The 27,056-nt window shown below is 43.9% G+C and overlaps 1 protein-coding gene across 7 annotated transcripts in view; it reads left to right on the top strand.

Annotated features, from left to right (window-relative positions):
- The window catches only part of susd2 (sushi domain containing 2), a 209,274-nt gene that overhangs the window by 63,100 nt on the left and 119,118 nt on the right, over nt 1-27,056 (top strand). For all 7 annotated transcript variants that reach the window (XM_088000124.1, XM_088000120.1, XM_088000119.1 and 4 more), the window contains 2 exons: nt 19,717-19,921; nt 24,217-24,368. In XM_088000124.1, the coding sequence (XP_087856250.1) occupies nt 19,717-19,921; nt 24,217-24,368 (357 nt within the window). The remainder of the gene's footprint in view (nt 1-19,716; nt 19,922-24,216; nt 24,369-27,056) is intronic.

Here is a 27,056-nt window from a genome sequence, read left to right as displayed (position 1 = left end):
CACTTCAGATATTTATCCTACTGTTCACCTCCCCAGGTTCACTCTGACTGATATCGCTCTTCAGGTGTTTATCCTACTGTTCACCTCCCCAGGTTCACTCTGACTGATATCACTCTTCAGGTATTTATCCTGCTGTTCACCTCCCCAGGTTCACTCTGACTGATATCACTCTTCAGATATTTATCTTACTGTTCACCTCCCCAGGTTCACTCTGACTGATATCGCTCTTCAGGTATTTATCCTACTGTTCACCTCCCCAGGTTCACTCTGACTGATATCACTCTTCAGATATTTATCCTACTGTTCACCTCCCCAGGTTCAGTCTGACTGATATCGCTCTTCAGATATTTATCCTGCTGTTCACCTCCCCAGGTTCACTCTGACTGATATCACTCTTCAGATATTTATCCTACTGTTCACCTCCCCAGGTTCAGTCTGACTGATATCGCTCTTCAGGTATTTATCCTGCTGTTCACCTCCCCAAGTTCACTCTGACTGATATCGCTCTTCAGATATTTATCCTACTGTTCACCTCCCCAGGTTCACTCTGACTGATATCGCTCTTCAGGTATTTATCCTACTGTTCACCTCCCCAGGTTCTGTCTGACTGATATCGCTCTTCAGGTATTTATCCTGCTGTTCACCTCCCCAGGTTCACTCTGACTGACAGTGCACTTCAGATATTTATCTTACTGTTCACCTCCACAGGTTCAGTCTGACTGATATCGCTCTTCAGATATTTATCCTGCTGTTTACCTCCCCAGGTTCACTCTGACTGATATCGCTCTTCAGGTATTTATCCTACTGTTCACCTCCCCAGGTTCACTCTGACTGATATCACTCTTCAGGTGTTTATCCTACTGTTCACCTCCCCAGGTTCACTCTGACTGATATCGCACTTCAGATATTTATCCTACTGTTCACCTCCCCAGGTTCACTCTGACTGATATCGCTCTTCAGGTATTTATCCTACTGTTCAACTCCCCAGGTTCACTCTGACTGATATCACTCTTCAGGTATTTATCCTGCTGTTCACCTCCCCAGGTTCACTCTGACTGATATCACTCTTCAGATATTTATCTTACTGTTCACCTCCCCAGGTTCACTCTGACTGATATCGCTCTTCAGGTATTTATCCTACTGTTCACCTCCCCAGGTTCACTCTGACTGATATCACTCTTCAGATATTTATCCTACTGTTCACCTCCCCAGGTTCAGTCTGACTGATATCGCTCTTCAGGTATTTATCCTGCTGTTCACCTCCCCAAGTTCACTCTGACTGATATCGCTCTTCAGATATTTATCCTACTGTTCACCTCCCCAGGTTCACTCTGACTGATATCGCTCTTCAGGTATTTATCCTACTGTTCACCTCCCCAGGTTCACTCTGACTGATATCGCTCTTCAGGTATTTATCCTACTGTTCACCTCCCCAGGTTCACTCTGACTGACAGTGCACTTCAGATATTTATCTTACTGTTTAGCCCCCCAGGTTCACTCTGACCGATATCGCTCTTCAGGTATTTATCCTACTGTTCACCGCCCCAGGTTCACTCTGACTGATATCGCTCTTCAGGTATTTATCCTACTGTTCACCTCCCCAGGTTCACTCTGACTGATATCGCTCTTCAGATATTTATCCTACTGTTCACCTCCCCAGGTTCACTCTGACTGACAGTGCACTTCAGATATTTATCCTACTGTTCACCTCCACAGGTTCACTCTGACTGACAGTGCACTTCAGATATGTATCCTACTGTTCACCTCCCCAGGTTCACTCTGACTGATATCGCACTTGAGGTATTTATCCTACTGTTCACCTCCCCAGGTTCACTCTGACTGATATCGCTCTTCAGGTATTTATCCTACTGTTCATCTCCCCAGGTTCACTCTGACTGATATCGCTCTTCAGGTATTTATCCTACTGTTCACCCCCCCAGGTTCAGTCTGACTGATATCGCTCTTCAGGTATTTATCCTGCTGTTCACCTCCCCAGGTTCACTCTGACTGACAGTGCACTTCAGATATTTATCTTACTGTTCACCTCCACAGGTTCAGTCTGACTGATATCGCTCTTCAGATATTTATCCTGCTGTTCACCTCCCCAGGTGCGCTCTGACTGATATCGCTCTTCAGGTATTTATCCTACTGTTCACCTCCCCAGGTTCACTCTGACTGATATCGCTCTTCAGGTATTTATCCTACTGTTCACCTCCCCAGGTTCAATCTGACTGATATCACTCTTCAGGTGTTTATCCTACTGTTCACCTCCCCAGGTTCACTCTGACTGATATCGCACTTCAGATATTTATCCTACTGTTCACCTCCCCAGGTTCACTCTGACTGATATCGCTCTTCAGGTATTTATCCTACTGTTCAACTCCCCAGGTTCACTCTGACTGATATCACTCTTCAGGTATTTATCCTGCTGTTCACCTCCCCAGGTTCACTCTGACTGATATCACTCTTCAGATTTTTATCTTACTGTTCACCTCCCCAGGTTCACTCTGACTGATATCGCTCTTCAGGTATTTATCCTACTGTTCACCTCCCCAGGTTCACTCTGACTGATATCACTCTTCAGATATTTATCCTACTGTTCACCTCCCCAGGTTCACTCTGACTGATATCGCTCTTCAGGTATTTATCCTACTGTTCACCGCCCCAGGTTCACTCTGACTGATATCGCTCTTCAGGTATTTATCCTACTGTTCACCTCCCCAGGTTCACTCTGACTGATATCGCTCTTCAGATATTTATCCTACTGTTCACCTCCCCAGGTTCACTCTGACTGACAGTGCACTTCAGATATTTATCCTACTGTTCACCTCCACAGGTTCACTCTGACTGACAGTGCACTTCAGATATGTATCCTACTGTTCACCTCCCCAGGTTCACTCTGACTGATATCGCACTTGAGGTATTTATCCTACTGTTCACCTCCCCAGGTTCACTCTGACTGATATCGCTCTTCAGGTATTTATCCTACTGTTCATCTCCCCAGGTTCACTCTGACTGATATCGCTCTTCAGGTATTTATCCTACTGTTCACCCCCCCAGGTTCAGTCTGACTGATATCGCTCTTCAGGTATTTATCCTGCTGTTCACCTCCCCAGGTTCACTCTGACTGACAGTGCACTTCAGATATTTATCTTACTGTTCACCTCCACAGGTTCAGTCTGACTGATATCGCTCTTCAGATATTTATCCTGCTGTTCACCTCCCCAGGTTCGCTCTGACTGATATCGCTCTTCAGGTATTTATCCTACTGTTCACCTCCCCAGGTTCAATCTGACTGATATCACTCTTCAGGTGTTTATCCTACTGTTCACCTCCCCAGGTTCACTCTGACTGATATCGCACTTCAGATATTTATCCTACTGTTCACCTCCCCAGGTTCACTCTGACTGATATCGCTCTTCAGGTATTTATCCTACTGTTCAACTCCCCAGGTTCACTCTGACTGATATCACTCTTCAGGTATTTATCCTGCTGTTCACCTCCCCAGGTTCACTCTGACTGATATCACTCTTCAGATTTTTATCTTACTGTTCACCTCCCCAGGTTCACTCTGACTGATATCGCTCTTCAGGTATTTATCCTACTGTTCACCTCCCCAGGTTCACTCTGACTGATATCGCTCTTCAGGTATTTATTTTAGTGTTCACCTCCCCAGGTTCACTCTGACTGATATCGCTCTTCAGATATTTATCCTACTGTTCACCTCCCCAGGTTCACTCTGACTGATATCGCGCTTCAGGTATTTATCCTGCTGCTCACCTCCCCAGGTTCACTCTGACTGACAGTGCACTTCAGATATTTATCTTACTGTTTAGCCCCCCAGGTTCACTCTGACTGATATCGCTCTTCAGGTATTTATCCTACTGTTCACCTCCCCAGGTTCACTCTGACTGATATCGCACTTCAGATATTTATCCTACTGTTCACCTCCCCAGGTTCACTCTGACTGATATCGCTCTTCAGGTATTTATCCGACTGTTCACCTCCCCAGGTTCAGTCTGACTGATATCGCACTTCAGATATTTATCCTACTGTTCACCTCCCCAGGTTCACTCTGACTGATATCGCTCTTCAGGTATTTATCCTACTGTTCAACTCCCCAGGTTCACTCTGACTGATATCACTCTTCAGGTATTTATCCTGCTGTTCACCTCCCCAGGTTCACTCTGACTGATATCACTCTTCAGATATTTATCTTACTGTTCACCTCCCCAGGTTCACTCTGACTGATATCGCTCTTCAGGTATTTATCCTACTGTTCACCTCCCCAGGTTCACTCTGACTGATATCACTCTTCAGATATTTATCCTACTGTTCACCTCCCCAGGTTCAGTCTGACTGATATCGCTCTTCAGATATTTATCCTGCTGTTCACCTCCCCAGGTTCACTCTGACTGATATCACTCTTCAGATATTTATCCTACTGTTCACCTCCCCAGGTTCAGTCTGACTGATATCGCTCTTCAGGTATTTATCCTGCTGTTCACCTCCCCAAGTTCACTCTGACTGATATCGCTCTTCAGATATTTATCCTACTGTTCACCTCCCCAGGTTCACTCTGACTGATATCGCTCTTCAGGTATTTATCCTACTGTTCACCTCCCCAGGTTCTGTCTGACTGATATCGCTCTTCAGGTATTTATCCTGCTGTTCACCTCCCCAGGTTCACTCTGACTGACAGTGCACTTCAGATATTTATCTTACTGTTCACCTCCACAGGTTCAGTCTGACTGATATCGCTCTTCAGATATTTATCCTGCTGTTTACCTCCCCAGGTTCACTCTGACTGATATCGCTCTTCAGGTATTTATCCTACTGTTCACCTCCCCAGGTTCACTCTGACTGATATCACTCTTCAGGTGTTTATCCTACTGTTCACCTCCCCAGGTTCACTCTGACTGATATCGCACTTCAGATATTTATCCTACTGTTCACCTCCCCAGGTTCACTCTGACTGATATCGCTCTTCAGGTATTTATCCTACTGTTCAACTCCCCAGGTTCACTCTGACTGATATCACTCTTCAGGTATTTATCCTGCTGTTCACCTCCCCAGGTTCACTCTGACTGATATCACTCTTCAGATATTTATCTTACTGTTCACCTCCCCAGGTTCACTCTGACTGATATCGCTCTTCAGGTATTTATCCTACTGTTCACCTCCCCAGGTTCACTCTGACTGATATCACTCTTCAGATATTTATCCTACTGTTCACCTCCCCAGGTTCAGTCTGACTGATATCGCTCTTCAGGTATTTATCCTGCTGTTCACCTCCCCAAGTTCACTCTGACTGATATCGCTCTTCAGATATTTATCCTACTGTTCACCTCCCCAGGTTCACTCTGACTGATATCGCTCTTCAGGTATTTATCCTACTGTTCACCTCCCCAGGTTCACTCTGACTGATATCGCTCTTCAGGTATTTATCCTACTGTTCACCTCCCCAGGTTCACTCTGACTGACAGTGCACTTCAGATATTTATCTTACTGTTTAGCCCCCCAGGTTCACTCTGACCGATATCGCTCTTCAGGTATTTATCCTACTGTTCACCGCCCCAGGTTCACTCTGACTGATATCGCTCTTCAGGTATTTATCCTACTGTTCACCTCCCCAGGTTCACTCTGACTGACAGTGCACTTCAGATATTTATCCTACTGTTCACCTCCACAGGTTCACTCTGACTGACAGTGCACTTCAGATATGTATCCTACTGTTCACCTCCCCAGGTTCACTCTGACTGATATCGCACTTGAGGTATTTATCCTACTGTTCACCTCCCCAGGTTCACTCTGACTGATATCGCTCTTCAGGTATTTATCCTACTGTTCATCTCCCCAGGTTCACTCTGACTGATATCGCTCTTCAGGTATTTATCCTACTGTTCACCCCCCCAGGTTCAGTCTGACTGATATCGCTCTTCAGGTATTTATCCTGCTGTTCACCTCCCCAGGTTCACTCTGACTGACAGTGCACTTCAGATATTTATCTTACTGTTCACCTCCACAGGTTCAGTCTGACTGATATCGCTCTTCAGATATTTATCCTGCTGTTCACCTCCCCAGGTTCGCTCTGACTGATATCGCTCTTCAGGTATATATCCTCCTGTTCACCTCCCCAGGTTCACTCTGACTGATATCACTCTTCAGGTGTTTATCCTACTGTTCACCTCCCCAGGTTCACTCTGACTGATATCGCACTTCAGATATTTATCCTACTGTTCACCTCCCCAGGTTCACTCTGACTGATATCGCTCTTCAGGTATTTATCCTACTGTTCAACTCCCCAGGTTCACTCTGACTGATATCACTCTTCAGGTATTTATCCTGCTGTTCACCTCCCCAGGTTCACTCTGACTGATATCACTCTTCAGATTTTTATCTTACTGTTCACCTCCCCAGGTTCACTCTGACTGATATCGCTCTTCAGGTATTTATCCTACTGTTCACCTCCCCAGGTTCACTCTGACTGATATCACTCTTCAGATATTTATCCTACTGTTCACCTCCCCAGGTTCACTCTGACTGATATCGCTCTTCAGGTATTTATCCTACTGTTCACCGCCCCAGGTTCACTCTGACTGATATCGCTCTTCAGGTATTTATCCTACTGTTCACCTCCCCAGGTTCACTCTGACTGATATCGCTCTTCAGATATTTATCCTACTGTTCACCTCCCCAGGTTCACTCTGACTGACAGTGCACTTCAGATATTTATCCTACTGTTCACCTCCACAGGTTCACTCTGACTGACAGTGCACTTCAGATATGTATCCTACTGTTCACCTCCCCAGGTTCACTCTGACTGATATCGCACTTGAGGTATTTATCCTACTGTTCACCTCCCCAGGTTCACTCTGACTGATATCGCTCTTCAGGTATTTATCCTACTGTTCATCTCCCCAGGTTCACTCTGACTGATATCGCTCTTCAGGTATTTATCCTACTGTTCACCCCCCCAGGTTCAGTCTGACTGATATCGCTCTTCAGGTATTTATCCTGCTGTTCACCTCCCCAGGTTCACTCTGACTGACAGTGCACTTCAGATATTTATCTTACTGTTCACCTCCACAGGTTCAGTCTGACTGATATCGCTCTTCAGATATTTATCCTGCTGTTCACCTCCCCAGGTTCGCTCTGACTGATATCGCTCTTCAGGTATTTATCCTACTGTTCACCTCCCCAGGTTCAATCTGACTGATATCACTCTTCAGGTGTTTATCCTACTGTTCACCTCCCCAGGTTCACTCTGACTGATATCGCACTTCAGATATTTATCCTACTGTTCACCTCCCCAGGTTCACTCTGACTGATATCGCTCTTCAGGTATTTATCCTACTGTTCAACTCCCCAGGTTCACTCTGACTGATATCACTCTTCAGGTATTTATCCTGCTGTTCACCTCCCCAGGTTCACTCTGACTGATATCACTCTTCAGATTTTTATCTTACTGTTCACCTCCCCAGGTTCACTCTGACTGATATCGCTCTTCAGGTATTTATCCTACTGTTCACCTCCCCAGGTTCACTCTGACTGATATCACTCTTCAGATATTTATCCTACTGTTCACCTCCCCAGGTTCACTCTGACTGATATCGCTCTTCAGGTATTTATCCTACTGTTCACCTCCCCAGGTTCACTCTGACTGACAGTGCACTTCAGGTATTTATCCTACTGTTCACCTCCCCAGGTTCACTCTGACTGATATCGCTCTTCAGGTATTTATTTTAGTGTTCACCTCCCCATGTTCACTCTGACTGATATCGCTCTTCAGGTATTTATTCTAGTGTTCACCTCCCCAGGTTCACTCTGACTGATATCGCTCTTCAGGTATTTATCCTACTGTTCACCCCCCCAGGTTCAGTCTGACTAATATTGCTCCTCAGGTATTTATCCTACTGTTCACCTCCCCAGGTTCACTCTGACTGACAGTGCCCTTCAGATATTTATCCGACTGTTCACCTCCCCAGGTTCATTCTGACTGACAGTGCACTTCAGGTATTTATCCTACTGTTCACCTCCCCAGGGTCACTCTGACTGACAGTGCACTTCAGGTATTTATCCTGCTGTTCACCTCCCCAGGTTCACTCTGACTGACAGTGCACTTCAGGTATTTATCCTACTGTTCACCTCCCCAGGTTCACTCTGACTGACAGTGCACTTCAGGTATTTATCCTGCTGTTCACCTCCCCAGGTTCACTCTGACTGACAGTGCACTTCAGGTATTTATCCTACTGTTCACCTCCCCAGGTTCACTCTGACTGATATCACTCTTCAGGTATTTATCCTACTGTTCACCTCCCCAGGTTCACTCTGACTGACAGTGCACTTCAGATATTTATCTTACTGCTTAGCCCCCCAGGTTCACTCTGACTGATATCACTCTTCAGGTATTTATCATACTGTTCACCTCCCCAAGTTCACTCTGACTGATATCACTCTTCAGGTATTTATCCTGCTGTTCACCTCCCCAGGTTCACACTGACTGATATCGCTCTTCAGGTATTTATCCACTGTTCACCTCCCCAGGTTCACTCTGACTGATATCTCTCTTCAGGTATTTATCCTACTGTTCACCTCCCCAGGTTCACTCTGACTGATATCGCTCTTCAGGTATTTATCCTACTGTTCACCTCCCGAGGTTCACTCTGACTAACAGTGCACTTCAGGTATTTATCCTACTGTTCACCCCCCAATGTTCACTCTGACTGACAGTGCACTTTAGGTATTTATCCTGCTGTTAATCTCCCCAGGTTCACTCCGACTGATAATGCACTTCAGGTATTTATCCTACTGTTCACCTCCCCAGGTTCACTCTGACTGATATCACTCTTCAGGTATTTATCCTACTGTTCACTTCCCCAGGTTCACTCTGACTGACAGTGCACTTCAGATATTTATCTTACTGTTTAGCCCCCCAGGTTCACTCTGACTGATTTCACTCTTCAGGTATTTGTCCTGCTGTTCACCTCCCCAGGTTCACTCTGACTGATATCACTCTTCAGGTATTTATCCTGCTGTTCACCTCCCCAGGTTCACTCTGACTGACAGTGCACATCAGATATTTATCTTACTGTTCACCTCCCCCGTTTCACTCTGACTGATATCGCTCTTCAGGTATTTATCCTACTGTTCACCTCCACAGGTTCACTCTGACTGATATCGCTCTTCAGGTATTTATCCTACTGTTCACCTCCCCAGGTTCAGTCTGACTGATATCGCTCTTCAGGTATTTATCCTACTGTTCACCCCCCCCAGGTTCAGTCTGACTGATATTGCTCCTCAGGTATTTATCCGACTGTTCACCTCCCCAGGTTCACTCTGACTGACAATGCACTTCAGATATTGATCTTACTGTTCAACTCCTCAGGTTCACTCTGACTGACAGTGCACTTCAGGCATTTATCCTACTGTTCACCTCCCCAGGTTCACTCTGACTGACAGTGCACTTCAGATATTTATCCTGCTGTTCACCTCCCCAGGTTCACTCTGACTGACAGTGCACTTCAGATATTTTTCTTACTGTTCACCTCCCCAGGTTCACTCTGACTGACAGTGCACTTCAGATATTTATCTTACTGTTCACCGACCCAGGTTCACTCTGATTGATATCGCTCTTCAGGTATTTATCCTACTGTTCACCTCCCCAGGTTCACTCTGACTGATATCACTCTTCAGGTATTTATCCTACTGTTCACCTCCCCAGGTTCACTCTGACTGATATCGCTCTTCAGGTATTTATCCTACTGTTCACCTCCCCAGGTTCACTCTGACTGATATCGCTCTTCAGGTATTTATCCTACTGTTCACCTCCCCAGGTTCACTCTGACTGATATCACTCTTCAGGTATTTATCCTACTGTTCACCTCCCCAGGTTCACTCTGACTGACAGTGCACTTCAGATATTTATCTTACTGTTCACCTCCCCAGGTTCACTCTGTTTGATATCGCTCTTCAGGTATTTATCCTACTGTTCACCTCCCCAGGTTCACTCTGACTGATATTGCTCCTCAGGTATTTATCCTACTGTTCACCTCCCCAGGTTCACTCTGACTGACAATGCACTTCAGATATTTATCTTACTGTTCACCTCCCCAGGTCCACTCTGACTGACAGTTCACTTCAGATATTTATCCTCCTGTTCACCTCCCCAGGTTCACTCTGACTGACAGTGCACTTCAGGTATTTATCCTACTGTTCACCTCCCCAGGTTCACTCTGACTGACAGTGCACTTCAGGTATTTATCCTACTGTTCACCTCCCCAGGTTCACTCTGACTGACAGTGCACTTCAGATATTTATCTTACTGTTCACCTCCCCAGGTTCACTCTGACTGATTCGCTCTTTAGGTATTTATCCTACTGTTCACCTCCCCAGGTTCACTCTGACTGATATCGCTCTTCAGGTATTTATCCTGCTGTTCACCTCCCCAGGTTCAGTCTGACTGATATCGCTCCTCAGGTATTTATCCTGCTGTTCACCTCCCCAGGTTCACTCTGACTGATATCACTCTTCAGATATTTATCCTACTGTTCACCTCCCCAGGTTCACTCTGACTGATATCGCTCTTCAGGTATTTATCCTACTGTTCACCTCCCCAGGTTCACTCTGACTGATATCACTCTTCAGATATTTAACCTACTGTTCACCTCCCCAGGTTCACTCTGACTGATATCGCTCTTCAGGTATTTATCCTACTGTTCACCTCCCCAGGTTCACTCTGACTGACAGTGCACTTCAGGTATTTATCCTGCTGTTCACCTCCCCAGGTTCACTCTGACTGATATCGCTCTTCAGGTATTTATCCTACTGTTCACCTCCCCAGGTTCACTCTGACTGATATCACTCTTCAGATATTTAACCTACTGTTCACCTCCCCAGGTTCACTCTGACTGATATCGCTCTTCAGGTATTTATCCTACTGTTCACCTCCCCAGGTTCACTCTGACTGACAGTGCACTTCAGATATTTATCCTACTGTTCACCTCCCCAGGTTCACTCTGACTGATATTGCTCTTCAGGTATATGTCCTACTGTTCACCTCCCTAGGTTCACTCTGACTGATATCACTCTTCAGGTGTTTATCCTACTGTTCACCTCCCCAGGTTCACTCTGACTGATATCACTCTTCAGATATTTATCCTGCTGTTCACCTCCCCAGGTTCACTCTGACTGATATCGCTCTTCAGGTATTTATCCTACTGTTCACCTCCCCAGGTTCACTCTGACTGATATCGCTCTTCAGGTATTTATCCTACTGTTCACCTCCCCAGGTTCACTCTGACTGATATCACTCTTCAGATATTTAACCTACTGTTCACCTCCCCAGGTTCACTCTGACTGATATCGCTCTTCAGGTATTTATCCTACTGTTCACCTCCCCAGGTTCACTCTGACTGACAGTGCACTTCAGGTATTTATCCTGCTGTTCACCTCCCCAGGTTCACTCTGACTGATATCGCTCTTCAGGTATTTATCCTACTGTTCACCTCCCCAGGTTCACTCTGACTGATATCGCTCTTCAGGTATTTATCCTACTGTTCACCTCCCCAGGTTCACTCTGACTGACAGTGCACTTCAGATATTTATCCTACTGTTCACCTCCCCAGGTTCACTCTGACTGATATTGCTCTTCAGGTATATGTCCTACTGTTCACCTCCCTAGGTTCACTCTGACTGATATCACTCTTCAGGTGTTTATCCTACTGTTCACCTCCCCAGGTTCACTCTGACTGATATCACTCTTCAGATATTTATCCTGCTGTTCACCTCCCCAGGTTCACTCTGACTGATATCGCTCTTCAGGTATTTATCCTACTGTTCACCTCCCCAGGTTCACTCTGACTGACAGTGCACTTCAGATATTTATCTTACTGTTCACCTCCCCAGGTTCACTCTGACTGACAGTGCACTTCAGATATTTATCTTACTGTTCACCTACCCAGGTTCACTCTGACTGATATCGCTCTTCAGGTATTTATCCTACTGTTCACCTCCCCAGGTTCACTCTGACTGATATCACTCTTCAGGTATTTATCCTACTGTTCACCTCCCCAGGTTCACTCTGACTGATATCGCTCTTCAGGTATTTATCCTACTGTTCACCTCCCCAGGTTCACTCTGACTGACAGTGCACTTCAGATATTTATCTTACTGTTCACCTACCCAGGTTCACTCTGACTGAAATCGCTCTTCAGGTATTTATCCTACTGTTCACCTCCCCAGGTTCACTCTGACTGATATCGCTGTTCAGGTATTTATCCTACTGTTCACCTCCCCAGGTTCACTCTGACTGATATCACTCTTCAGGTATTTATCCTACTGTTCACCTCCCCAGGTTCACTCTGACTGATATCGCTCTTCAGGTATATATCCTCCTGTTCACCTCCCCAGGTTCACTCTGACTGATATCGCTCTTCAGGTATTTATCCTACTGTTCAACTCCCCAGGTTCACTCTGACTGATATCGCTCTTCAGGTATTTATCCTACTGTTCAGCTCCCCAGGTTCACTCTGACTGATATCACTCTTCAGATATTTATCCTACTGTTCACCTCCCCAGGTTCACTCTGACTGATATCGCTCTTCAGGTATTTATCCTACTGTTCACCTCCCCAGGTTCACTCTGACTGACAGTGCACTTCAGGTATTTATCCTACTGTTCACCTCCCCAGGTTCACTCTGACTGACAGTGCACTTCAGATATTTATCCTACTGTTCACCTCCCCAGGTTCACTCTGACCTACCCCTTCCTCAGGCATTTATCCTACTGTTCACTCCCAGATACACTCTGACTTACCCCCCCCACGTCAGGTATTTATCGTGTACCCCCCCCACCCGCAGGTTCACTCACCTTCACTCTTTTGCTGCTACTGTTGTTGCTCGGCCTGTCATCCGTTGCAGACTTCGAACAGGCCACTAAATCCTCTATGTTCTCTGTGAGGATACCGCAACATTCCTTGCCAAATCTGGGAACTTGTTACAAAATTTCTAGATGTGCTCAACAGGACATCTACAAATTTTACTGTCGCAAATATTAGTTCAAATCACCTTAATGGCTATTGAATGTTAGTTCTTTGGTGACAGAGGGGAGGGGGTTGTTGGGACCAGACGGGATGTTGGTTGCTCTATGTCCTGAAGACAACTGTACTTGATGGACCAAGTTTGGTATAACTACATTAGATCAGTCACAATGATGTTTTGGCCTCTTGACACGACAAGTTAGGAAGTTTTTGATACACCATTGCACACGTGAGACAGTGTCTGTCACTCACATTAAAGTCAGGGTTCAGCTGTGAGCCAAGCTGAAGAGAACTGGAAGCCATCCATCTCACATGGAGGGTGTCCTGAGTTATGAGCTAACATGGAGTTTTAGAGCCAATTTTTATGACTAATATTTCTGTGCTGTGGTCCTTGGTTCACCATTTCAATTTCAATCAGTCTCCGGTTTCCACTCACTCCTTATCTTGTAAGATTCACTTCAAATTTCAGTGAGAATGTCACAGTAATGATTCTTTGACTTACTGAATATGAATTCTCTCACTTCACAAATACTACCATCTACTTATATCATGCTGGGTATGACAGCCCACTCAGCTAATGCCTTACTCCCCATCAATCCCCAGTGCATTATGTTAAAACTCTTTCAGGCACTCGCCAATATGTACACTCCTCCAGACCTCCTCTCATGCAATCTGCATCTCTACTTTACAATCAGTGGTAGCAACTTCTACCATCTTTCCCACAATGCCTCTTCCTTTTTACATCTCTCACCCCACTTATCCCTCAATGGTCCTTTTCATCACCTTCCCAATATCCTTCTCAATTCTATTTGAATCTGTTGCCTGCAAGTGCAAAGTACCTTAGAACAGTGTTATATATAAAAGATACAATATGCATGCAGCTTATTTTCTTCTATTCAACGCAGTCTTGGACAGAGAGTTTGATCTCATGGAGCATTACATTTGGGGTAATTTTGAGTTTAAAGATTACAGTGGACGAATATGCAAAAGTTTCAACTTCTGAAAAGCCGTTTGCAATTTTCTACTGCATGCTCAGAGCTGAACAAAGGCAAAGAAGGTTCGAAGTCAATATGGACTGGAGATGAACACTGACTGTTCACACAAGCAGACTTATTTTTTGCAAATGTTGTGATGTTTGGTACAGGTTTGATGTTGGGAATGACACCAGTGTAACCAGCTCCCACTGAAGTTCAGCAGTATTGTGATTAATGATTCAATTATTCTTTGTTTGGTTGTGTTAATCCTGTGTTGACTGATCTGTGTGCACTGTGCGTGATTAGTTAAGATTGGGTATGGACTCGGGGGAAGGTAAGCAAACGATAGAAAGCTGGAAGATAGAGTGAAATATGTAGTGGAAATGTTATAACGCCACAAATAAAACTTGTTACACAAAGGGTGTGATCTCTGAAAAGGTCAAGCCATAAAATATAGAAGAGATGGCATTACCATTGGCAAATCCCTCCTCGCCCCAGGGCATTACCATTAACCAGAAACTAAACTGGCTGAACATTATAAATACAGTGAATATAAAAATCGAACAAAGTCTGGGAATTCTACTGTGAGTGACTCTCCCCCTGACTTCCCGAAGCCTGTCCACCAAGTCAGGAGCGTGAAGGAATACTGTCTGCTTGTCTGGATGAGTGCAACTCCAATAGCACTCAAGAACTTGAGACCATCAAGGACAATGCAGCCTGCTTGTTTGGAATCCCAACCTACACCTTCAACATTCACTCCCTCCATCACTCGCACATAAAGGCTGCAGCGTGTAGCATTTAAAAGATGAATTTTAGCAATGTGGCAAGCTTCCTGCACTACACCTGCCAAATCATGACCTCCAACACCTAGAAAGACAAGGTTGATAGATAAATAGGAACACTAGCATCTGCAAACCACACACCATCCTGATTTGGAACTATATCAACATTCCTTAAGCATTACTGTATCATTCTGGTGGAACTCCCTTCCTAATAGCGATAAGCATTATCTACATCACATGGAGTGCAGTGGTTCAAGAAAGCAGCTCACCACTACCTTCTCAAGGGCAAATAGGGTGGGCAATCTAAATGCTAATGCTACTCACTTCCCTTGAACAGTATACTGGATATGAAGAAAGCAACAGGCAGGAAACAGCAAAAGGATTTTCTCTCCCTCCACTAAATGGACAGGTAGTTTACTTTATCCTGTGCATCTTTCCAGGTTAAATGACAAGTGAATTTTCATTGACCTTCATCTTTGCTAAAAGGAGACTGGAAGTTGAAGCTTTTAATCTTGGTCTTATCAGAACTTGGGTGCAAGAAATAGACTTGGGCAAAAAAGAAAGACACCATTTATACAGCATGGGAAAAGCATGCTGAAGGGTTGGATCTCCATTGCAGAAAGACCAGTTGTCTGTCAATCTTAATTCTCAGAGCAGGCAGGTTGATTCTGATTGATCAGGGGGTTACCATGGTCTGAGAAATAAGATTGATGCATAACTTGTTGCTGCATCATCATCAGTGCCTGTTCCTCATGCTGTACAGAATGGTGTCTCTTTCCTCAAGCCTGCTTTTTTGTTTCCTGGTTCTGATAAATGCAAGATGAAAAGCTTCATTTCTTGTCTCCTTTTGGCAATGTTTACGATTTGTATTATCAAGCATTTATTAATGTGACCGTAGTCGGGATTGACAAAATCATCACTCCCGCTGTGAGTGTGGCAGGAAGACTGGGCATTAGGTAACAATTGTCCTTCTTGTAAAATTAACGGAATGCAAATAAGGAGAGCTCTATAAAAGGTTGACAATTTGCTTGAACAGATTATGAGCTGGTGGGCAGACTCAAAACTCTCTCCTTATTCTTCACATTGAACTCTACAACAGCAATTTGCACTTGCTGAGTATCTCCAGCATTTACTGTTTCTGCACCAGTAAAAAACACATTATCTAAAGAGGATCATACCAATAAGTTGCCTGAAAACCATGGAATAAAAATCAGCTCTGCCTGCTTACTGACAAAATAGCAATAGTTGAAAATGAGCCAATATTCTGTCCATTGGTAAGTTATCAAACCAGGGTCCTCTGCCCTGTCAGGTAAATGGATCAGATCTCCCAGCATGATTAAAGGAGAGTACATTAAATCTCTTGATTTAATGTAACAATATAAAGTAGTCTGATGCTGTGCATATGAGAAAGAGATATAGGCTGTCGCAGCCTCAGGACATCCCAAAGTACTTTACAGCCAAAGAAATACTTTTGAAATATGGTCACTGTTGATAATATAGGAAATTATGATAACCAATTTGTACACAAATAGCTTCCACAAACTGTAATGTGAGAGTGGCTGGATATCCATTTAAATTTTGTTAGTTAAGGGCTAAATATTGACCTGGGCACTCGAGACAATTTGTTTGCTCCTCTTTGAATACTGCTGTGGGATCTGATCCATTTACCTGTCAGGGCAGCAGGACCCTGGTTTGATGACTTACCAATGGACAGAACATTGACTCATCTTCAACAATTGCTACTTGGTCAGTAAGCAGACAGAGCTGATTTTTATCCCATGGTTTTCTGACGACTCACTGGTATGATCCTCTTTAGATAATCTGTTTTGTTTTAGTGGTGCAGGAACAGTAAATGCCGGAAATACTCAGCAGGTCAGCCGGCAGCAACTTTGGAGACAGAAACAGAGGTAACCTTTCAGGCATGTGACCTTACATCAGAACTGAAAAAGCTAGAGATCTAAGAGATTTCGAATGCGTCAGAGGATGGGGTAAAGAACAAAAAAGAAGGTTGGGACAGGGTGGATGGCAAGAGATTAAATGATAAAGGTCTTTATTGGGGCAGCCTTGAAGTGACATGAAGAATTAAACAATATGTTTAGAAGAAACAAAAGCAGAAATTATTGGAGAAACCCAGCAGGGCTGGAAGCATCTGTGGAGGTAAAGCAGAGTTGATGTGTTTAGATTAGGTTCCCTACAGCATGGAAACAGGCCCTTTGGCCCAACAAGTTCACACATTCCCCTACCCTATATTTACCCCTGACTAATGCACCTGACACTATGGGCAACTTAGCATGGCCAATTCACCTGACCTGCACATCTTTGGATTGTGGGAGGAAGCCGCAGTACCTGGAGGAAACCCACACAGACACAGGGAGAATGTGCAAACTCCACGCAGACAGTTGCCTGAGGCTGGAATTGAATGTGGGTCCCTGGCACTGTGAGGCAGCAGTGCTAATCACTGAGCCACCCCACAGTGTAGAGGAGGTGTGAAAGGCAGAATCATGAGTACAGGTATTTCTTCGATAATGTAATGGTTTTGTTCTTGTGCAACCTTGCATTATAGAAGAATCGCGATATGGAAACAGTGCTTAAAGTGTTGGCAACACACATTTTAACAGTTGGCGCTTTAGAAACAGTGTCCCCAATTCGTCAATTGCATTACAGCGAATTCGTATTAACGAAACTCACGTTATAGCAGAATGACCTATAGCTGCAAATGAATCAAGGTATATATTAAAATGAAGTAAAACTAACTGGGAGGAAGGGGATATCATCGACAATTGCTGAACTCAGTGTTGACTCTGGAAGGCTATGAAGTGCTCAGTTACAAGATGAGGTGTTTAATCTTGCATCAAGCTTCATTCAAACACTGCAGCAGGCCAAGAGCAGAAAGAGAATAACGCGGAGAATTAACGTGGATGATTGGAAGCTCAATATCATGATCTTGGACTGGATGCAGGTGAAGTGGTCACCCACTCAGCCTTTGGTCTCACCAGATAGAGAAATTAATTGTAAACAGTGAACGTAATACACAAACATAAAAGTAAAACACTGCAGATGCTGCAACTGTTTTTTTAAAGTTGAAATGGAACTGGGACCAGGACAGATAGAGTGAGGTCTTACTGATGGAGAGAGAGGTTGAGCTAGTGGCAGTGCATGGCACTGAGGGTAGATCTCAGGATGTTGTCAGAATAATTGCTCAAGTAGTGTTGTACCTCATAGAGACCCTGGATGGATTTAAAACCGTAAAGGTAGAATTTCAGTTGAATCCACATGGAGAGCTTGAGATGGCCACTCAGGAAGGCAATTTAAAAGCAGATTTTTGTAAATACCTTATCAAACACAAAGAGGGAAATAGAAAGCAGAGAAGGTGAACAAACAGAAAGATTTGAAAGGATACCTTGTGGTAGAGAAGAGCAGAACTTCTTCAAGATGGCTGTACCAGGAGGAGAAGTGGTGGTGAATTAAACACTTAAATTAAAAAAATTACAGATACTGGACCGGTTCCAAAGAAGAGTCACATTGGATTTGCAATATTAACTCTGTTTCTCTCTTCACAGATGCTGCAAGACTTGCTGAGTTTCTCCAGTACTTCCTGTTTTTCAATTGTATGACATAATACACTGTATTGCCATGATGCAGATACACAAATTGCTGTTTCATTGGAAGGAGGTATGCATGGAGAGAAAAAGACAGACATTTCATTTTCTGTGTCTGCATGGAATGGTGCCTGAGGAAAGGGAGAGGGTGTTGGGGGCGTGATTTAAACCTAAACCTAAACCAGAATGTTGCAGAGAGATCAGTCCCTTTGGAATGATAAAAACAGAGGGCAAGGAGGGTGTGTTTGGTGGTGGCATTACCTGGAGGGGGAAGAAATAGCAAAAGGATGTGCTAAATACAGAGACTGTTAGGGTAGAAGGTGAAAGCAGGAAGAACAGGATTGTTGTTCTGGGAGTTGGGAAAAGGGCTTGAGCAGAAGGGCATCAAATAGAACAGACATGTTTGAATGCTTTTTAAAAATTTATTTGTGGGATGTGGGCATCGCTGGCTGGTCAGCATTTATTGCTCATCCCAGTTCTTGAGAAGGTGGTGGACAGCTGCCGTCCACCTGCTGTGGGCTGACCCACAATTCCCTAAGGGAAGGATTTCCAGGATTTTGATCTCGTGACAATGAAGGAATGGCAAAATATTTCCAAGTCTGGATGGTGAGTGGCTTGGAGGGGTTCTTGAAGGTGGTGGTGTTCCCATGTATCCGCTGTCCTTGTCCACTTAGATGGAAGTGGTTGTGGGTTTGGAAGCTGCTGTCTGAGGATCTTTGGTGAATTTCTGCAGTGCATCTTGTGGACAGTACACACTGCTGCCAATGAGAGTCAATAGCGGAGGGAGTGGATGCTTGTCAATGTACTGCCAATCAAGCTGCTTTGTCCTGAATGGTGTCAAGCTTCTTGAGTGTTGTTGGAGCTGCACTCAACCAAGCAAGTGGAGTGTATTCCATCACACTCCTTACTTGTGCCTTGTAGATGGTGGCCAGGCTCTGGGGAGTCAGGAGGTGGTTACTCACAGCAGTATTCCTAGTCTTTCACCTGCTTATATAGTCACTGTGTTTATGTGGTTTGTCAACTACACTAGGAAGAGATTCCTCAGCTTCGGATAAGTGCAGACATAATTGAAGTCCTGTTGTGGAAGGTTGCATCAACAATATGATGGAAACCAAGAAATTGGGAGAATGGAATAGAATCCTTACAGGAATCAAATGTTGTCATGATAACTGTGTGTGGGGAGTGGACAGTGGGCTTATAAAAACCATAGAAACAGATATCAGCCCTGCAATCAGGCAATTTTGTTCCATCACTCACTTCAGTATTGGTAATTTGAAAGTATATGATTCAATCGTGAGTAAGTTTCATATTTTTGTTTCCAGATGCTCAGAATTCGTGTCAAAACAGTTGTGGACAAAGGTTGGCTGATTGTTCCTGTCATGTGACTTGCGAATCATTGCGAACATGTTGCCCAGATTACAGCGACTTCTGCCTCCGGGTATCTCCTCAATCAGGAACCTTAATGGGAGGAGAAGATTTTGTCATCGTTAATGCAACATTTAATGCTCAGGACAAGATAATTTGCAAGTGAGTCTGATATAGTCAGTAGACACCCTACCTAAGGATTAGTTAATATAAAACAAACATGTTTAATTTTGAATACACTGCAACAAAACATTGTCAATTTTTTCTTTTAATCCAAAGATAAGAGTATTTTATGCTATAATTAGTGTTATTTCCATAATGTATTCTTTGTCAAATGGTTGGGTACAAAAGCAGCTTGGACTAGTCTGCCCAAATGCTATTCATCAGGTTAGATTTTCAGTCGATTACAGGATTGACGTACAATCTGCATTAGCCCTCTGAGACTCTTTTCACTTTGCCTCCATGTGTAAACAGGCATTGCAGGTCGTGAGCCTGTCTGATTTTCTTTCCCGCTGTTCGTTACAATTCACCTTTTACTCTAGCTGTCTGATAACCATTTTCAAAAGGCATTGCTACAAAACCTCAAATATACCAAGTATTAATGCATTGTAGCTATTGCTTTGTATTGGTACAGAGCCTGGGATGGAAATGAAGTTGCCTGATATGAATCACAGAGTTCACAGGATTATTACAGTACAGAAGGAGGCTACTCAACCCATTTTGTTTCCAAAATAAGCATTTGACTTAGTGTCATTTTCTGGCATTGTTTCTGCAACTCTGCACATTGTTTCTTTTCGGGGAACAGTCTGACTCCTATTTGAATATATCGATTGGATCAGCCTCTAATACACTGACAGGAAGTGCCTTCAGACCGACCTACTTGCTGTGCCCAAAAGCTTTTTTGTGTATCTCTTTTGCCAATGACTTTAAATCTGTCATATCCTCTCCTGAGTGGTAACTTCCTATTTACCTTGCGCAGTCCTCTCATGAGTTTCATTACTATTAGGTTTCCTCCTTCCTTTCTCCAAGAAGACAGACCCCTAACCTCTCCAGCTATCTTCAAAACTGAAGTTCCTTATCCCTCTAACCATTCTCATAAATCTCTTGTACACCCTCTCCAATGCATCACATTCTTCTGAAAGTGTGGCATCTGCTATTGGATACAATACTCCAGCTGATTTTTTAAAAAAGTTCATCACAGCCTCTTTGCTCCTGTACTCCATGCCCCTGTTAATAAACCCTAGGATACTGTATGTTTTATTAACCATTCACTCAACCTATTGTGCCACATTTTTCACGACTTATGTACATATACACCCAATTCCCTCTGTTCCTGTAATCCCTTTAGAGTTCCAACTTCAATTTTATATTGTGTCCCAATGGGATGTTATCCCACAAAAATGAATCACTTCACATTTCTCTACAATTAATTTAATCTGCAATCTGTCTCCCCACTCCATCAACTTGTATATTTGCTACATTTTCTTCTGCACAATTTACAAAGCTTCCAAGTGTTCTATCAACCACAGATTTTGAAATTGTGCAATTTAGAACAAGGTGCGGGTTATTACTATATATCAGGAAAAGCAAAGTCTCAAAACTGACCCCTTGTGAACTCCACTGCAAACCTTCCTCCAGTTCAAAGAACATCCATGAGCAGACATTATGCTTTGTTGCAAATTGGGCAACCTATCTCTTTGGTCTAATTCTCTGATAGGTCTGGAGTCGAGTAAACATTAAGACATGGGTTGTACTGCACGAGTCCATGTATTCATATTACTGTAAATGCTAAAAGCCCTCCACATCTCTCCACTGACTGTCCCAGGCTGTCTGTGTGTATCTACGCGGCATCATCATCGTGGGTGGTGTGAATCATATTCTTCCAAATATTAATCCTTTTGGGCTCATATACATCAGCTCATACACATCACCCCTCAAGTCTTTGCCTTAATTATTATCTATTACATACATTCATCTTTTTACAAATACACACTACTCCGTCTCCCACAAGCCTCAGGCCTCATAGCTTCATTTGGTTTGGAGGTTTCACGTCTCTCTCAGAATGTGTTTTTGTTTGATCCAGATAAATGGCGGTCTGTCTTGTGAAACTTGGTTCTTGACTTGGATGGTCTTCTTAACAGAGTGAGGTTTCAGCTTCAACTCCTGGTTTATCCCAGAATATAACTTGTGGATGTTTCTGATCTGTTGGAATAAGACTCCTTCTATCTTATGGTATTTTCTGCTGTATGTACTATCCAATATCTCTGTTGATTTTTGTCATTTTCATGATCATATCCTCTCTGTTTTGATCCCGTATCCATCCCTTTTGACCTTCCCACAACTTCAGTAAATCCCTGGCAACAGAAATACTTCTGGAAATGTGTTGCTGGAAAAGCTCAGCAGGTCAGGCAGCATCCAGGGAACAGGAGAATCGACGTTTCGGGCATAAGCCCTTCTTCAGGAAGGGCTTATGCCCGAAACGTCGATTCTCCTGTTCCCTGGATGCTGCCTGACCTGCTGCACTTTTCCAGCAACACATTTCCAGCTCTGATCTCCAGCATCTGCAGACCTCACTTTCTCCTCAACAGAAATACTTCTACCAGGTAAAATCCTGTGGATTCTGGAAGTCTGAAACAAACACACGAAATCCTGAAGAAACTCAGCAGATCTGGCAGCATCTGTGGAGATAGAAACAGGGTGAATGATTTGAATCAAGTACGATTCTTCATCAGAACTTCATGTTCTAATCAGATGAGTCCCACTTGGCCCCTAGCCTTGAATGTTATCACACTTCAAGTGCTCATCCAAGAACCTCTAAAGGTATGAGGTTTCCCACCTCAGCCACCCTCCAAGGCAGTACCTTCCAAACCCTCACCAACCTCTGGGTGAAAACATTTTTCCTCAAATCCTCTCTCAGTCTCCTGCCTTTCACTGGAAAATTATGACCCCTTATTATTGTTCAATCAACTACCCATTCATTTATCTGTGACTCATAATCACAGACACCATTATCAGGACATCCCTCAGTCTTCTCTGCTCCAAATAAACCCTGAGTTTATCCTGCTTCACTTCATAGCCTAAATGGTTCATCCAAGGCATCATCCTGGTGAATCTCTTCTGTAACCCCTCCATTGCAATCACACCATTTCTCCAGTATGGTGACCAGAACTGCACACAGTACTCCAGCTGTGGCCGAACCAAAGTTCTTAACAGCTCCAACATAACCTCCCTGCTCTTACAATCTATGCCATGACTAGTAAAGACAAGTGGCCTGGAAGGCTTCTTAACTATCCTATTAACCTGTCCTTCTGATTTCAGGGATCTGTGAAGGAGCATCCCAAATGCCATTCATTGAGTGGTCCCTTGTCTTGTTCCTTCTTCCAAAGTGCATCAGTTCACACTTGTCTGGGTTTTAAATTCCACGTGCCACTGAACTGTCCATCAGACCAATCCATTTATATGTCCCTATAACCTAACACCTTCCTCCCCAGTGTCAACCACCAGACCAGTCTTTGTGTCACCTGCAAAACTTACTCGTCGTCCCCCTGACATTCTCATCTCTGTTATTTATAAATAACACATACAATAAGGGACCCAGCACTGATCCCTGTGGTAAAACCCTGCACACCAGGCTTCAGTTACACAAACAGCCTTCTACCACTATCCTCTGTCTCCCATCATTAAGCCAATTTTGAATCCAACTTGCCAAGTCACCCTAGATCCCATGAGCTTTTACCATTTCTTAAAATTTGTTTCATGTTTCTTATACTTTTGATAAAATAAGGACTTCTATATAGAAAGCCCCTTTCAACCATAGGATTACCCACAGTGATTTTCAGCCAATAAAATATTTTGGAATAGTCGCAATGAAGAAAACGCAGCACCCAACTTGCTCAACGCAAGCTTTCATAAATAAGACGATCATATTGGCTGGATAACGAGTGCTTTTGTGATGCTGTTCGAAAGATAGACTTTGGCCAGGAATCTGAGGATAACTTACCTGCTCTTCTGTAAAATACTCGCATGGGTTCCTTAACATTCCACCTGAGTGGGCAGCAAAGGCCTCCTTGGTTTAACATACCCACTAGGAGATGGACCCCTGACAGTGGAGGACCACTTTTGTAACCCAGTGGACTGTCAGCCAAGTTTCCTTTCTGCCATGTCTTCAAATGAGAACCCACAACATTTTGCCATTGAATGTACAAGGGTGAGAAACTGAGCCTCACATTATCTCAGTATAAAGCTGGCATTCTGCTTTGATTCAATCTGTGAGCTTCAGTCAGTTTTGGCTCTATCTTTATGCAGGAGATAGCTGTCAGTGCTATTGTCTGTACCTCTGTCTTCAGATATGTGCTGGTCAAAGTTAAAGCTTATGATCTTGTGAATCCCAAGTTAATTGAAAGGTCTTATTTGCTGTAAATTCTGTTGGATTAAATTTCAACACTGTCCCATTTCAGGTTCAAGTCAGATATTTGTACCAATGGTTACGTTGATGCTGAACATAGGGCTCACTGTATCTCACCATTGCTGTATGAAAATGGAAGGATACAATTTGAGTTGTCAACAGATAATGGAACAACCTTTAATCGCCGAGGGACATGGGTGTCAGGTCAGTCAATTTCCTTTGGCTAAATCTTTTCATTAAATCTCTCACAGGATGTGGGCATCATTGGCAAAGTGGTGGTGAGCTGCCTTCCTGAACGGTTGGAGTTCACTTGGTGTGGATATGCTCAGGGTGAAGTTGAGGAACCTCCTTGACTTGTAGCACCCCATTCGACCCATTAAATAAAAAAGTTCAGAGAGGTTTACGTGAAGTTTACAATTAACACGAGTACGGCAAACCACTTTATTGATACTATCTCAGTGAAGCCAATAAGCCTTGGTGAGCACAAAGAAATTTTGTAAATCTGATGAGACTTGCTAACCCAAGGCCTTTGGTAAATGTGTTACCATCAAATGCCAAGCCTCTATCCATGGATGTTCTGCAGTGGGATATGATGATACTTGGGATTTAACTCATTGTCCATTGAAAGAATGCTTTGTGGTAAATGGGACTATCTAATCACCTGAACAAGGACTCTTTAAACTGGAGAAGGTATTACCTAAAGAGTTATTTGTCCTTTCCTTGCATGTATTTGTTCTCCACTCAGAAACTGCCCAGAGCAATATGACAGGCTCAGTTTTACCAAGATTGTCAGGAGCCAACACTGGGCTCAGGTCCAGCTTTGAGGTGGCTGGAATGGAATGCGGCTGGACACTCTGCCTGAACATAGAACAGTGCAGCACAGAAACAGGCCCTTTGGCCACCATGTCTGTGCTGACCATGAGGAGAAAGTGAGGACTGCAGATGCTGGAGTTAGTTGAAAAATGTGGTGCTGGAAAAACACAGCAGGCCAGGCAGCATCCGAGGAGCAGGAGAATCGACGTTTCAGGCATAAGCCCTTCTTCATGTGCTGACCATGATGCTATTCAGAATTAATCTTCTCTGTCTGCCCATGGTATCCCTGTATTCCCTGCCTGTTCATGTGTCTGTTGAAATATCTCTTAAATATTGATGTCTTATCTGCTTCTACCACCATTCCCAGCAGCATGTTCCAGGCACCTACTACCCTCCGGATAAAAACCTTGCCTTGCACATCTCCTTTAATCTATTCCCCTCTCACATTAAATCTATATCCCTCATATGTGACATTTCCACTCTGTGAAAGAGACCTTGACTATCCACCATATCAGTGTCCCACATAATTATATATATTTCTATCCGGTTGCCCCTCAGCCTCCATCACTCCAAATGAAAGGAATCCAAGTTTGTTCAACCTCTCCTCATAGTAGCAGGCAACATCTTGGTAAATCTCGTCTGCACCCACTCCAAAGACTCCACATTACTCCTTCAGTGCAGGCTGGTTAAAATTAGTCAGGGAACCAGCCGACCCAATCAAACACCATGTAGAGATGACCTGGCAACTATCTTAAGGGTCTAGTGGGTATTGCCAATCTGAGTAAGACAGTGTGAAGATGCCTCACGATGGAGGCAAATGCAGCTCTAACCTTTGGGGATTCATGGGTTCGGATCCTAGTTACATCACCCGAAGGTGCAGTGTGTTCCAGTGTTCCGGGGCACAACCCTTTGACACAAATATTGTTCAAGGTGGTGGTCCTTGATGAAATTTCAGCGAAATGCATTGGGCCAGGTTTTCTGAGGAGTAGCAATCCCACACTGATTACCGTTACACTCCACTTTTACAGAACAAAGGAGCTCTGCATTTCTGACAGGAGAATCCAGTCAGGGCTGGGTCCCCATGCGCAACTTCCATCCAGGCTGCAGAAACCATTTTGTGGCCATTGGAAAATCTAGGCCATTGTACCCCATGTATCCAATTTGCCCTGGAGCCTTGACACATTAAAGCTGCTGACTCCAATTTTGTCAAATTGAATTATGTCATTCAAACACAATGCAATCTTATTTAGAGTTATCTGAGCTCCTGTTCCTGGACCCCCTCTGCTCATTTGAATGTAGTTAATTGTCAGCTTTAACAGATGACCAATGCCTGAGCATTTACTGCCTGAGACAATGGTAGTGTATTTGCTGTAACAAGTATGTGTGGAACCATAAATAATTTAATTATCCGTGTCCTACCAGTTACTGGTGAGTGATAAATTAGCTTTTAAGAAGGTGGTGACTTCATGTGATGTCCAGAATTGGATGAGTAGTTGCCCGAATGCCATCTGAGAAATATGATCTGTGACAGGCTGACAACTTTTTAATGTTCTTTCATTGGATGCTTATGACAAGGCCAGCATTTATTGCCTATTCCCAATTTCCCTTGAAATGTGTGGCTTGTTAAGTGTTTTTAGAGGGAAGTTAAGAGATAATCCCATTACTGTTGGCCTGATGTGCTTTTTTAGCAACACACTGTCAATCTGCCTTCCCACCTATCTGGTCCACCCTGCTCTCCAACCTATCACCTTTACCCCCACCTCCATCCACCTATTGCACTCTCAGCTACCTTCTCCCCAGCCCCACCCTCCTCCCAATTATCTCTCCACCCCCGAGACTCCCAGTCTCATTCCTGGTGAGGGGCTTTGACCTGAAAAAGTGATTTTCCTGCTCCTCGGATGCTGCCTGACCTGCTGTGCTTTTCCAGTAACACACTCTCAACTCCGATTCAGATCTAGGCCAAACCAGGCAGCAGATTTCCTTCCCTAGAGATCATTAGCAAACCAGAAGATACTTACAGCAGTTAGTGCCATGCTTATCATTGCTGAGACTGGCTATTCATTAAATTTAAGTGCCACC

This window comes from Chiloscyllium plagiosum, unplaced genomic scaffold, assembly GCF_037043375.1.
Source record: "Chiloscyllium plagiosum isolate Xiang-an unplaced genomic scaffold, Cpla_swu_hap1 HiC_scaffold_24, whole genome shotgun sequence".
In the NCBI taxonomy this organism is placed as follows: domain Eukaryota; kingdom Metazoa; phylum Chordata; class Chondrichthyes; order Orectolobiformes; family Hemiscylliidae; genus Chiloscyllium; species Chiloscyllium plagiosum.
Note: the sequence above shows the minus strand (reverse complement) of the source record. Positions and strands in the feature narration are given on the sequence as shown.